Below are 15181 nucleotides of genomic sequence, written 5' to 3' on the forward strand. Positions count from 1 at the left end.
GCGTAGGTCATACGTCACATCCGCGCTCCGCCCCGAACCTCGTCATTCGTATGTAGTCATGGGTGACGTAATATGTAAAACCAAAATAAATGATTCAAACACAGCACACGGCGCAAAGTCATCGTTCATCTACACTAAAATCATGATGTAAGCTCTGTTGTCTATTTAAAAAAAAAAATTATTTCACCTGCACATTATATATTCAGTCACTTTAACTAATAGGCTTTAAATACTCACCTGGATTATAGTCAAGGCATAAAACAAACAATGGACATAGCCTTTGAAAAAGGATAACTGACAATCACAGTAACAAAATGTGTGTGTGTTTTTGTTTTACAATCGCAGCGACATAGATGAACAGGGTCTGAGAGTCAGCTGACAGAGCTGCAGAGGGAAGAAAAACGTCTGGAGCAAATGTGCAGCCTCATCAGCCAGAGAAACGAGCTCAACCTCGGAGCCATTCTGAAGCAACACGACAAGCAGAAGATCACTGTCAGGGCCAAAGCGAAGCCGAGCAGGGCAGCTTCCCCATCCCAACAACCCTTTGGCCTTCCAGACCAGCACGGGACGGATTTAGCGCCCCGGTAGTCCGGCCTCCATAAACATGTTCTAAAAAAACAACAACAAAAAACTGCTCCGTGTTTCAAAGGCTGTCGTTCTGAGACCTCCTGGACCAGACGCCAGGAAGTGCAGGCATAAGGAACGCAAAACCCGGTCCTCTGAGAAAAACGTGGTCTGATGGCTTCTTTTTTTTTTAACGTTCTTACAACATCCAGAAATAGTGTTTATGTTTGGAACCGAACGATGCCTTCAACCCAGAATCGTGTTGAACATGGCGCTGGGTCCATAATCCTCAAGGCGACTGTGTCGTGGGAGCGAATAAGTGAAACGATTACTCGCTGAGATAAAAAACACGAGGACCCCGTGAACCCCGTGTTACAAACACTGTTCGCGTGCACGAATCTGTCTTCACCTCTTGAATGTTAGCATGGTATGGTGTTTCACAAAACAAAGCGCATATTTTTTTTAAATTATAACTTGTTTCTCATGAAAACTTTTAAAGTCAGTACGCATCTGGGAAAAAAAAAAAAGGTTTCTTTCATTCATTATGAGGTACATGGAGACGGCCTCTCCTTGCGCCTGCGTGCCTCTCTAAAGCTATAACCGAGTGCAGCAGCAGGCAGTGACCCAGCAGATTCTGCGATAGTGCACTGTAATTGCCTAATGCCCTGTAAAGCCTTTTTGAGTGAGCTGCACACTAATGCCAAGTGACTGCAGGCACAACTCGTACACATATTACACAATTTTCAATAACCACGCAAAGATGACGGCCGACACAGGCGTTTTGCGCTGCGCTCTATCACGGGACACTGTCCTCCAACAACTTCAGCCGTTGGCCTGGACTCATAGGAGTGGCGCCTCTGTTTGGCGGCACATTTTGTGAGCTGGAATGCGGAATACTAAGGGTCTGGTTTGCGGTTCTGACTGCTACTCAGATGCGCGTGCGGTCACCTCCTTGGGGTCTTGTTCTACACGTCATTTGACTTGCATATGAGGGGGCGCCGACTCTGTCCCTACATTCGCACACCTGCTCATAGGCGCATTTGCATATTCAAATGAACATCCGTAGACACTGCGGCGTGCATAGGGGAAGGTGGATGTGGAAGAAGCAGAGAGACCAAGAGGGAGAAAGAGGGAGAGAGAGACAGCATGACAGGAAGAGAGAGCGAGAGAGAGAAACAGAGAAGGGTGTCTCATATTTCCATTCCTCCATCTGACAATTCGTCATCTTTACATATGAGTCTCCAGGAAACTGCAAATGAGCCAATGAGGTATGAATAAACCAACTGGAATTCATCAGTGTACCGTGTTTGCAGCGACTGTGCAGCGGTGAGCGATGACTCGCCACTAGTGCGCAAACGGCGGCGAGGCACCCAGCAGCCTCGGCGCCCAGCGCGGACGGCCGCATCCGCCGCTCCTCAGTGAGTGCCCGGCTCCTTCGGACGGCAAACTCACAACACCGCATCCACGGTGGTGGTGTCACGACGCCACCCTCCGCCACGGAGCTACATGCCCACAGTGGACTTCCCCGCTTGTTTCAGCTGGGAAGGCAGCTTGCGTTGCTAACCGGCTCAGAGAGTTTCTCCCACATGACGCCGATCAGGCCTGCGCTCTTTCTTCTTGAAGCCCCAGAAATATTACCGATGTGAGGATCCGATTTTGAATCCGTGTGCTGGGTTGGGGGGGGGGGGTATACTGCAGTGATTTTTCACAAGTGCCTCTCTTGTCATTTCAAATCTGTCACAGAGCTTCCTCGAACAGAAGAGCAGGCAGGAGAAAGGAGGAGGGAAAAGTCTCTCGCACACCAGGCCAGAACCCCTGTGTGCAGCACCTGATGCCGCCATACTTACTGTTTTGATTCTGTGTGTTTTTCATCATACTTGGGTTTTCTGTAGAAAAGGAAAGATCACAGAGAGAGAGAGAGAGAGAGAGAGAGAGAGGCAGGGATGGGGAAGAGAGAAACAGAAACACACACACACACACACACACACACACACACACACACACACACAGACAGAGAAAAAGCATGTGTTAGATGCACCAATAAGAGCTGCCATTGGCTGGTCGGCTAGAGAAGGTGTTACAACATGACAGCGTGGCCTCATGGACAGAGCGAGACCCTTTTTCTTCAGTCATAGGCCAGCAAAGTTCGGCTACAGTACAGGAAGGCTATCAAAGCGCCCCCGTGACAGTGGGGGGCCTGGCCAATTGTGATCTAGAGGGAGGAGAGATGGCCTGTGGGAACCAGTGGGTGATTAAAACTAATCGCACCTGTGGCTCGCTAACAGTATCTTACTGATAGGCTGCCTTCTCTGCCAGCAGGAGCCGGACCGAGAGGGTAGGCCCGCTGCAGGAGAGCGAACTGTGGCGAAGGAGCCGGTGGAATTAATTTGCCTTATTTATTTGGGTCGGCTTGTTGTTGTTTGTTTATAGAATAATAATGAGGACTCTGTATCATAGACTTGCGTTTATACTGCCGTGCTGATCAGAGGAATTGCTAGCACCTTTCTGACCTTATTGAGCCCTCTGAAGATGCCAGTCTACACACACACACACACACACACAGCCAGCATTATCCAAGAATCATCTTCCACATGATTGGCCCCTCATCCTGTTCCATGGCAGACATCTTGCCAGTGCCTTAAGCTATGAGCTCCATCCTGTCTTACCACTAATCTTGATTCTTTATTACAGCTGTCAGGCAGGTAACGCAGGGCTCTGAGCCCGGCGCGTCAGGCGCTGACGGCCAGCGTGCTTGTGCTCAGTCATCCAGCCAGCATCTCCTCTGCCTGACTCCCAGGCTACAGGGAAGGACTGAGGCTACTCCATCAGGCCGATTCACTCCCCTGCCCACCCCGGAGGTAGAGGGAGCACTGCTGGATGTAGTCGGGTCGTGAAATGGACATTAATGCTCTTTGTGCGCAATCTGTCCCCAAGACGGCACCTTTCGCAAAGCAGCACTTCTCACCAAATGGCTTCCTCCCATCCACCCCGGTCCACCCAGCGATTTGTGAATTTTCGGATGTTAATGAGGCTCTGGCTAACAGGCCATTTGTCAGATAATGGACTGCCTGTCCTTCTTTCCAGTCAATATTTGGGGCTGTTCACGGGCCCTGCCACAAAGGCTGCGGCACCTGCTGCTTAACGAGCTGGTCTCCTCCGTTCAGCGCTCCCTGGGTCAACTGGTATGCTTATTTTAAGGGACTGTTTAACAGGCCAAATTTAGAAACATAATGTTTGCTTTGTGTTTGTAACTGTCGCCAATTTTTCATGGGGGGACAGAGAGCAAAAATAGAGAATAAATGTGCGTACAGCTGCAAGAAAAAGTTTTAGAAAAAAAGGATTTAATGTGGAAATCCATGAATTACCTGGATTTCTGCATTAATTACCCATAAAACATGTCAACTAAGTCACACAACAGACAAATACTAAGTAACACTACACAACTCTGCCTAAACTTATCGTCCACCCTAACAATCGAATCTCTTGTCAATAGTGAACAACATCGTGTAAATACTCAAAGTCTAGGGTAGAAAATGTAAATGGTTATTTGTATTAAATATTTGGTAGCACCTACTTTATCAGCAATAACCTCCATACACAGCAGATGGGAGAAACTTTACATCATACACATTTATGGGCTTCTTTGCAAGCACAATTCTCTTCAGGTTTTCAGACTCGACTATGCTAAGGTCCGCATTCCGGCATACCCATTCCAGAACGTGAATTTCATTCCGTTTGTGCCACTCTGTTGTTGATTTACTTCTGAATTTTGGACCATATTGTCGTTGCCTCACTCGTGGTCTATTAAGCTTCAGGTAACACCCATGAATCCTCAGATTCTCCTAGAAAACTTCATGCTAAAAGTTTTTAATTAATTACTCCCTCAAAGACAGCAAGCTGTCCAGGCCCTGAGGCAGCCAACAAGGCCCAGACCGCTGTGCATCCTCCCGCCACGCTTCACGGTTGGGGGGCGGCTTCTGAAATTGATGTGCGGGACGTTTCTGCCAGATTTTCTCAGATTTGTTTCATCTGTCCGTAGAATGTTCTCAGAAGCATGGTGGGACCTGCAGATGAGGAAAGCCTTTGCCTTGTTCTTCCCTCCAAGTTATCTTTGCTCAGTGCTTTCCTCATAGTGGACACATTCATAGAGACTAGGCCCATGCACTGGTCCCTTCCTGTCATCCTAAATCTCCTTTTCATCTCCTACGGCACGATCTTCTTGGGACCTCCACTCCTAGGGCAAGCAGAAACAGTGTGGAATTTCTTCCATCCACACACAGTGTTACACCTCTCTGTTATTCTTCTTCAAATGTCTTCTTGAATTTCTTTTGAGTGCAGTCTGGTCCCCATGAACACCTCTTTATAGAGAAGATCAGACTGTCCGTAAGCAGGCTTTCTTATAGGGTGGGGTGCCTCTAAGCCACACCTCCAGAATCATCTCATTTGAGAATCATCTCATTTGAGAATGTGGAAGATCTTCTACAAGTGTGGACCTTCTAGGTTAATGATGAGCTCAATGTGATGTGAAGACGTGCCATTGTATTCGTTATTAGCTTAGCAGTTTGTGGTGACTGAGTCCACTTTATTTAATGCAGAAATCCAAGATATTTAAAAGGTTTGTAACACCCTCTCTAAATGAATAGCATATGTTATCCACAAACGTCTTTCTTACATCTGTGTTTGTGTGTGTTTTTGTATGTGTGTGTGTTTGAGAGCACCACTGCAGTAATCTTGTTGATAATCATTGCCATTTGTGGAGAGACTGCCGCGCCGCCGGGGGCCGACCGGCGTCTCGTCAGACCCGGGCGCAGGTCCCGGCAGGGAGAAACAGTGACACCTACAGGTGCAGTGATGACTTGCACCAGCCTGGCAACAACCTAGCAACCTTTGCCTTGTTGAGCATAAAGAGAGGAGCGTACAGCTACTCTCATCCTCTCTCAGTTTGCAGCTTTTTAGTGCGTGAATAAAGATATAACTTGTTTATGTATATTTTTGTTTATAATAATGTGTCCGTGGAAATAATGTATCTGTGGTCCTTGAGTAAGGCATATCCAATAATCAAAGGTTGTATGCAATAACTTGAAAAGGAAGTTGATAAAGTTATATGGAGTCAGTATGGAATTACATTTTCTATCATTTAAACATATCTCAGTAATGTGTAAGGACACACAGCAGGAAAGCAGGACTGATGTTCTGGCCAGTGTTCTACAACAGTGCTCAAGGACATAAGGTTGTTGCATGTTGCAGTGTGTGTGTGTGTGTGTGTGTGTGTGTGTGTGTGTGTGTGTGTGTGTGCACACATGGGTATGCGTGGGTGTACATGTGTGTGCATGGATGTACATTTGTGTACGTGTGTGTGTGTGTGTGTGTGTACATTCGTGTATCCGTGTTTGTTCATGCACACGAGCACCTCTGTGTGTGTGTCCGAGTGTGTGTACGCACGTGCTGAGGCCCGACTCACCAAAGACGATGAGGCGTGTATGTGTGTCGGTGGAGCCCAGCGGGTTCTGGGCAGTGCATCGGTACATGGAGCCATTGAGATCGGCGGGCACCCGCTCCAGAAGCAGCTCCTCCCCCTCCCGCTCGGAGCTGCCGTCCAGCAGTCGACCACCCACCCGCGTCCAGGTGAACAAGGGCTCTGGGAACACCTCGTTCTGTAGGACCAGGGAGAGGCCAGAGAGTGCATGTGTGGTGCGGTCAGCAGCCGAAGATGCACAAATACTCCCGAATACTTTTAAGAAGGGAAACAAACGGCATATGCAGCTATAACTCATCTCGTAAGATCAGTAATACAAACCCATTAGCAGCACACTTTGGTAAGTTAACATTATGAATAAATAATTTGTTTAATTTTGTATTTCTCTGCTGTTCTCCCCGAAGATTCAACACATGCCAGTCGACACAGTTCTCTTTCTTTCCACTGAAGTTTTTTATTTAGAATTCCGCCAATTATCAAGACGGTTTTTCGCTAAAGAGGAAACCCAGCTGAGTCTCTGGATTCGTTGGACCCCAGAGCAAACTCTCATTGATCCAGGACGCAAATAGCAGAGGATTTTAGCAGGAGGGGAAGAGGGCAGGAATGGTTAGGAGGTTATTCCAAGCTACAGGCAAATTACACCAAACGCGGAGAGGATGCACCAGTGTTAATTCACTACTGAATGTTTAATAGTTGCTGTGTTCATTCAGTTCTACAGGTTTGGCCGTGTAGGCATATTGCACAGAGATATGGGATTCATATCTAGGTTTATTATATGTTATATGCTTTTTAAGGGAGGTTTGTGTGTGCGTGCGTGCGTGTGAGGTGGGGATGCAACCTATGGACATTACAAGGAGAAACACCTCCACTTGTGGCATTTATATGGTAAATCATGATCCATCGAGATCTGCTGTTGCACTTTGTGGAGATTGTGGAGCAGGATAATTGGTTGCAGCCAAAGCCATGAAAAGACAAGCTGCCCGTGGTCTCTGCGTGATAAGTAAGTGTCGGGCGTCATCCATCTGGCTCAGCAGCCTCGTCTGGGGAGGCCACATGACCTTTGATAATGACCGATAGAAGACTCGGGCTTGACTGTGTGTCACCGGCCGCTCCCTGACAGCGACGGCATGAGTTTGCGCTGAATGGTGGTAGCGTGAGATTCAAAGGGAGGGGGGAAGGAAGAGGAAGAAGGAAAGAAACGTAGACTGAAAGAATGCATGGGAAGTGTCCGTCGACATTTCTGAGTCATCTACCTCTCGGCTCTTTCCTAGAGTGGATTAGGAGATGTGAGTGGGCCAGACTTAAAGCTCCTGTCATCTTCACCCACAAAACCATCAATAAGACACTGAAGCTAATACTAAAGAAAATAAATATAAAAAATATAGAAAATATGAACGAGATTGATGGTCTTTGAAGACAGAAAATCAACAAAAGGAAGGTTTTTTTTTTCTTTTAAATCCCATTAAAAAGTGAGAGAGAGAGAGAGAGAGAGAGAGAGAGAGAGAGAGAGAGAGAGATGCATGTGTTGATCTGCACTTGAAACCCAGGGCCATGATCGAGCAAAGGTTAAGGAGAATTTCTCTATTTCATTCATATAAATCTCCATTCACAGAGCACAATACAGAGCAAAATCTAATTTGGCTGGAGTTTCCAGTCTGTTTATAGTGACCATTTATAACAATATCTAAGGGAGCATTCTAAATACACACACAGAGATCCCGGGTTTGATCGTAGGAGTGTTATGTGCCCTGACTCTGTCAGATCTACTACCCTTCTCTGCATTTCGGCCATTATAATGAACAACAATAAGAAAATTGTATAATAAAAACAAGCCGGCGCATCGTTCACGCCCTCATGGCCCTGAATATCCACGAAGGTGATTTAAATGGGCCAGCGCATCAGTGTCCAGAACACCTCCCGCCTCGACGGCCTTGGCCAGGCTTCTGCCTGTCAGGTGTGGCCCTGCATTAACTCCGGAGCCACTGTTTCATTATTCTGTGGGTTTGAGGCAGATTTCCTGGTTTTGATGGTTTGCCTTAAAACAGCTGGCTGCATCATTTCCTCACTAAGCTGAGGAGCAAATTTCAATCCAGCGCTTCTGACAGCTAAGCACTCACAGCTAGAGAACACAAACACACACACACACTTATATACATAGATATGTGCTTGGCCAAAATCAGCTAGAGGATACAGCCAAAAATGAGACACATGTACATTGCACACATATATCAGGCAGATGGCTGGTTCAGTTGTCATTTCCTGGAGGTGAGCCTGACAAACAGCAAGTCAACGCTGTAAGAATCTCTAAAGACACTAGATCTCTCCGTCAAGCAAACACTACAAGGCTCTCTAAAGGAGCAGGAATTAGCCACAAAAATGGCTCTGTGAGATGACTGATTTCATACTGCACTCCACTCTAAAACACCCCTCGACTGACTGAGGTTTCACAGAAAGATGCATGCCTGAGTCGTGTGACTCACCAGAGACACCCAACACTCTGAGACGGGTCCTGCGCCATTTACAGTGGCAGCGTACAGAGAAACGAAAAATGACTTCAAAATTGTCTCATGCTGACTGTTCACTGCCCTGTGTAAGAGAGTGGCCGCTATAGTGGTCAGCTGTCACAGGCTTAACTGAACACAAGGTCTCCTCAAATCCAAAACAGAACATAGCCTTAGTTTTGCCCCACCCCACCCCCCCCATCCCCATCCCAGGAGAACCTACCTGGAATCCTTGCACTATGATGCGGACCGTGTCTCCAACCTTTGCCCTGGCTGGGCTCATCTGGAGCTTGGGACCTTTCGGAGCCGCTGCGGAGAAACAAGACCAAAGGAAGACCTGATCAACCTCCTCGTGGCACACTGCTTAAATCTGGACCGAGGCCATTCCGTCCACCGAACACAAGCACTATCGGTGAAGGTCATGGACTTGGACATTGAGGTCATTGTCAGGACTCTGGGGCTTCCTCCTCCCTTTGATCTGAGAGACCGAGGAGGATTTATTCCCCAGGAGAGACAAAGAACTAAATTGGGTAGATACTCATTACTGGAAGAGAAACAGAGCGTGTGAGGCAGCGGGTGGAGGTAGTGAGATAAGACACGCTCGCAGAACTAATTCCCTTGTCTTGTACGGACGGAAGCCCACAGATGGGTTTAATTTGGGCCCTGAGAGAGGTTGGGCGTGGAGAGTTGGGAGGAACATATTGTGACCTTCCAAGGCACCAGTGATTTCTCTCGTGTGCGCGGAGGGGAGATAAGTCACAAGTTTCACCCATGCTGTGAAAACGAGAAGCCCTGCTTCCTTCAGAAGAAGGCTCCCACTGGTAAAATAGTGGTGGGAGTTTATGGGAAAGGAGATTGAATGTTATCGAGGAGTCCAATTGGCACCACTTTAACTGGTTCTGCATCGTCTGCCATGATCGGCAATTTCCCCCCTCCACAGCCCCGAGTCTCACAAAAACGAGGTTTGTGGACCATATGTGAGTGCTAATGCAGAGTTCCAGAGCTCAGCTTTGTGAATCAGGACTCAGAACTACGACCCAAACACACACCCCGGTGAGGCCTATTTTGAGTCCCTGTTGTAGGTTAGTAGCCCTCCTACTTAGCCACTAGCCACAATGGAGATCATCTGACTGATGGAAAAAAAACGTTTGAAACAATAGCGAATCGCATTTCTCGTCATCAATCAAGTCACACAGTGTCCAGGGCAGCTAATGAGGCATCTTGGAATTTTAGTCAGTTTACCAATTACGTCCTGTCACTGCCTAATAGATTATGATTTCCATCTTCACATCTGTAATGGCTCCCGAGAACGGGGCTTTCACACATAAATCAAGTCACAGCAAGGGACCATACAAATGAAGAAAGCCTTTAGAGAGCATGCCTTATTACTGAAGCAGGTTTAGATATTGGTACCAGACAGAGTGTTGGGGGAGGCGGAGGATGGGGGACCTGAGAGGAGATACACCGGAGAGATTAAGAGCTTGTCGAGACATGAATCATGATTCGATGGCTCCATCGATTTTCCCTAAGAAAACCGTTGAGGAACACAGGAACCGAGCACTCGAATACAGACCGCCCACCCCCCCACCCTGGCAAATGCTTGAATTAAGGGATTGATAAGTTGGATCGCCTAACCTGAGCCTCCAGGTTGTGAGGTGAGAGTGGGCCAAATGCCTTTGGTGTTTACTTGGCCTCAATGTTTATCCGACAGCCCTGCCGGCGTGGGCCATCACGTGTGGTGATACATCACAGCGCCCTCCAACCTACGTTGTGTTTCTGAGCACTGGTTGTCGCAGGAAGTAATGGTTGGCAAGTGCACGTCATTGCTTTTGAGCAGTCTCGTAAAAAATCAGAAGACCGTGGGGGGTGTGGATATGCAGGAACGCCACGTTCCAAGGTTAACGGCAGCGACGGAAACGGATGGACCCCTTGAGCTGGCCCGGCCTGGTCTTGCCGAGGACCACAGCTGGACAATCTTGCTATCCTTATTTGATCCTGTCCACCCAACCAGCTGTGGCTGGGTCTAATCCCTGGCATATTACCTACCAGATTATACTGTCAGACCGGATTAGTGGAGGCTGAATGTGAAGGGAATTGTCTTGTCTAATTTATGCGAGCAGTTGTGAGGATTGAAGGATGCTGGGAGTGGGAATCAGAACACTGATTCAGATTAATCTTAACCTAGAGTCACAAACAGTACACTGCTCATGATACAGCCATACACACACACACACACACACAAACACACACAAATACACACATCTTAACTGAACATCTTCTTATCAATCCTCAGATGGAGGAGGCTGCATTTAGACACAGCTCATCACCGCAGTCAGGCCCGGAGATTAGAGCTCACCCCCTTGCTGAATGTGGAGCACGTCACTGTGCAAATCTGAGTCCCTTCTTTAATCACCCAAAGGCACCGGCGGCACGGCTGCGTGTTTGGGTCTGACCGACATCCGGGAATTAAGGGGGGGGGGTGTGAGAAGCCCAGCCGCAGAGCTACGAGGCGGGGAGAGAGAGCCCAGATGGCTCCACCTCTGGAGAGACCTTGCACATCTGCCAATCAGGCCACAGAGGACGAATCTGACGCAGCGCCAGGCTGACACATGGCCTTCTCCATCTACATCAGGGTGGGTATACTAACACGAAGATCGGAGCGCACATGCTAGCATGAGCATCGATGTGCACGTATAAATATTAACATTAGAGTAGGTATATTAACATGAACAGCAGTGTGGGGATTTAAACATGGACATCAATGTGTGGTATAAATATGGACCTCGGTGTCACTTAAAACAGTGTCACACAATTATGGCTGATCCAGATATAACCATATAACTTATGATACATGTGCCATCAAGTGCAAATTATATTGACTCCAGCATCCTACAAGCTCCCACACAAGACACACAAATGGATGTATGCACACACACACGCGCGTGCGCACACACAAATACACATACATGCACACACATACTTGCCCACACACACATACACACACATGTACATGTACGCACACACTAGTGTTATTTGGGACTTAATCAAAAACACATACACACAGGCACGTACATACACATGAACACACACCAGTGTTACTCGGGATCGAGACAAACTGAAGATGGGTTTTCAGACGCTTTGAATTTTAAGCGTGTTCCAATTAAAATTAAGAAATGCACATTTTTTCTGTTATGTATTCTCAGGGCAATAACAAAGAAAGTCTGAGGCCGTGTTCCTCAAAGAGCCCAGCTACTTTTAAACTAATGGGCCGAATCGCTCCACCGAAAAAAGCCTTGTCAAAATCTGAAAGCCGGTGACAGTTCACCAGCCTTTTTCTAGGCCTCCCCTCCTGCGAGTTCATTTCCCGCCGCCCGGTGCCACGCGAGAGCGCGCTTTCTCCTGCGAGTCTGCCCCGTCACACCCTCGTGGGATGAGCTTGCGTCGGCGCGCCCTTGTTTCGCCATGGGTGACATTTTCCTGTGTTGTTTTTGCATTCCGCCCGTAGGAACCTGAGGAAAGCCGGGCTGCAGAGAAACGGACACCACTGGGACCGAGGTTCGGAGAAGGGGGTTGACCCCAAGGGACCGGCTGATATGTCACCCGGCAGGAGACTTCTGACTGTGACTGTGGCCAACAATGAAAGACCTTCTGGAGGTAATTGAGCTGAATTCTCTGCCTCTGACTAATGCCTTTTTGTGTCATTTCTGCCCTCTTTCATGTTTATTTACAGTTGTAATCTCTCTATCCTACACTCTGCAGACGCATTCCTTTAAGCACCTGGCTTGTTGGTACACTCGGTGGCACTTTCATAGGGATTTATAGGGTGAAGCACATTCCATTGGGGTAAACGTGCAGACTGCTGAAATGTGCTATAGCCGAATTCAGTTAAATTTCAAATTTATTTGTATGGTGCTTTTACAACAGGTGCTGTCGCTAAGCAGGTTTACAGAAATCAGCATTACAGAGAATCGGAGTTCAGGTCCCTAATGAGCAAGCCGAAAGTGACAGAAGTAAAGAGGAACTTTAACAAGAGGAACTTTGAGGGGAACCGAGACTCAGACGTGGAATATCCCTCCTCCTCTGTTTGACACCACACAGCAAGCTAATAGCACACAATAATGTTGCTTTAGCGTTCAACTTTATCTTGCTATACAACTGCTAAGAATAGCTCATAAGCCTCAAGAAATGATTGGAAATGATCAGCGCAGACCAATTTAAAGTCCTCTCAGTGGACAAGTAAACTAGCAGAATGGACGTGATAATGGGTTCCTCAGTTAAGTCTCCATGGCACCCAAGAACAGTTTTCGGATGTCTTGAGCAGAGTCGGAAGAGTATACAGAATATGTCCTTCACCCTGTGACCTGTTCGCCGCTGTTCAGTCTCTGACCACAGAACAACTGCTGACCCTGTGCTGCTTGGAGTGGGGGTGGGGTGTGGATCTCATCGGTTCACCATTAAACTCAGATTTGCTTTTCCACTCACTCCAAACATAGTGGGTGAGCCCAGACATTGTTGGAATCCAATATTTTTCTCTATTAATTCAGTACTGGCACTAGGATACAATTGTAGCTAGCAAGCCTTGGAAGATGTTTAACCCCAAACTCCAAATGGATCAGTTATTTAAAAAAATATTAAGATGACCCGTCTAAAAGTGGCAACGTTCAGACAGAACTTTGCTCTCAGAACTGTTATTCTCCACAATTTGACCTTCAAAGGGCGAAAACGTTTCCAGTCTCCAAGACTGCAGTCCCAATAATATTACAGTGGATGTATACACAATGTTTACTGCGCTTGTTTATAGATTACAGTAAGTCATACTGTGCCCTGAACTACATCCTCAAGTGTGTGTGAATGTGAACCGAATGTGGTGTGATGCAAGTGTGTGAAAATTTTGGCTCGTTTTCGAGTCAGGATTTGGAAGAAAAAGCTTCTAATTCTTGTTGGCGCAGCAGAGTTGCTGGGTGCTTTTTTGTCACTGCTGTCTGGAGAATGGCCTGCCAACTCAAGATGCCCAAAGAACACCTCTGGGCAGAATGATGAGCTCGACTCCATGAGGTGGTGCCAAAATTTGCTTCCTTCCTCTTGCACGATGGCTGACCCAAACTGCCCACAGCAACAGATTGGCTAATGCGCCTACCTCAACACCTGCAAGACGATTCAAATAAAGTGGATCTTCTCAAAGAAAAGCGTCCGATGACGGTGTTCTGCCCTTTCAGGCCTGTGATGACTACGTGAGACAAACACCCAGAAGATACTAGTGGAACACGCACATACTTAATAAGGATCAACCCCTGTACTTTAGGTGTGAGCAATTGAGGGTTAAGGGTCTTGCTCAGGGTGCCAACAGCAGCAACTTGGCAGTGGTGGAGCTTGAACTGGAAACCTTCCAATTACTAGTCGAGTACCATAACCACTGAGGTACCACTGGATTTGCGAAGCGCCATGCTATTCCACCTGACCGGACACAAAATGAACAGAGGGCAAAAGACGGTGTTCTTGGGAAAAATGAAAAGGGATTGCATGAGAGAGTGAGAGAATGGGAGAGAGAGGGAGAGGGAGGATGTGAAGAAGTGAGGGAGAGAGAGAAGGAAAGAGAGTGGAAAAGAGAGAGAGAGAGAGAGAGAGAGAGAGAGAGAGAGCACAGTACTACAGGTAAGCAAATTCATGCGGGCTCCCTGCCTGAGTCTCCCTCTATCACGTTTTACGGCTCGCGTGTGGCTAAGTGGGAGAAATGTCTGTTTAGCTGGGGATGAACCACCTCATTCGTTCTCCATGGCTAACAGAGGGAGGGCTGAGAGTGTGCGCGGCCTTTGAAGTGATAATGGAATCTGCTGGAGGCCAGGTTTTTTTTGCTTTAGTGTTTAAATAAAAAAGAGGAAAGAAAAAGAGGGTTTGGCATTTCAGCCACAGATTTCCGTGAAGAAATTGGCGCTTTGGCATCCCATTCATTAGAGAAATCGTTTCTCCTCTTCTCAACAGCATCTTACAGAAACACGACGAAGCAGGCAAAAAAACCAAAGCAGGTGAGAGTGTGGCAACTTTCTCACATCTTGATTAACATAACAGAGCTTTTAAAAAAAAAAAATAATAATTTTTTTTTATCGTTGTCTGACACAAGTGGGCTCTACAAAGGTGGTCCCTGAGGCCACCTTGCAGTTCGGTTCCCAGTCAACTCACCTAATTCAGGTTGACTTTTTCAATAATGGATATAAGTTAACTCAATCTAGCGTGAAGACAGTGCAATGAATTAGGCTGTCAGTCACAGTAAAATTCTGCATTCCATGTTAGGACTATGCAATCTGTTTGGCTGTAACGCAATTAAGCAACAAAAGGGTTTCAGGCTTGTTGTAAGTGCATCTGTCAGAGGGTGATAGCGAGAGATGCACTGATGATTGGATAGGGTTAGGGTTAAGGAACAGAAGAGTGGCCGTACGTTGAAGTCTTCCTCACACACTGAAGGGATTCCTTTACCCAAATCCTGACCAGTACAGAAAGCCACCTCAGAAAAAGTTCCAGAGAGTGATTGCAGAAATATCTGTCAATTTTAACGAGTTTCATCTGTGTTTGTAGAACATTTTGATCATTTCTGGAACAGTCTTAATCTATGTCAATCCCCAGAACTGTTGGCTTCAGTAAGATG

The 15181-nt window shown here is 47.1% G+C and overlaps 1 protein-coding gene across 2 annotated transcripts in view; it reads right to left on the bottom strand.

Annotated features, from left to right (window-relative positions):
- The window catches only part of igsf21a (immunoglobin superfamily, member 21a), a 158550-nt gene that overhangs the window by 1450 nt on the left and 141919 nt on the right, over positions 1-15181 (bottom strand). Inside the window, exons 7-9 of one of the 2 annotated variants that reach the window (XM_035520667.1) lie at positions 8765-8850; positions 6026-6218; positions 2412-2450 (exon numbers count right to left, since the gene is read on the bottom strand). In XM_035520667.1, coding sequence (XP_035376560.1) covers positions 2412-2450; positions 6026-6218; positions 8765-8850 — 318 coding nt within the window. Of the gene's footprint in view, positions 1-1969; positions 2451-6025; positions 6219-8764; positions 8851-15181 lie in introns of those variants that run through there. The other variant, XM_027023908.2, reaches the window with a different exon arrangement.

Source organism: Electrophorus electricus, chromosome 20 (genome assembly GCF_013358815.1).
Source record: "Electrophorus electricus isolate fEleEle1 chromosome 20, fEleEle1.pri, whole genome shotgun sequence".
NCBI classification, from domain to species: Eukaryota; Metazoa; Chordata; class Actinopteri; order Gymnotiformes; family Gymnotidae; genus Electrophorus; species Electrophorus electricus.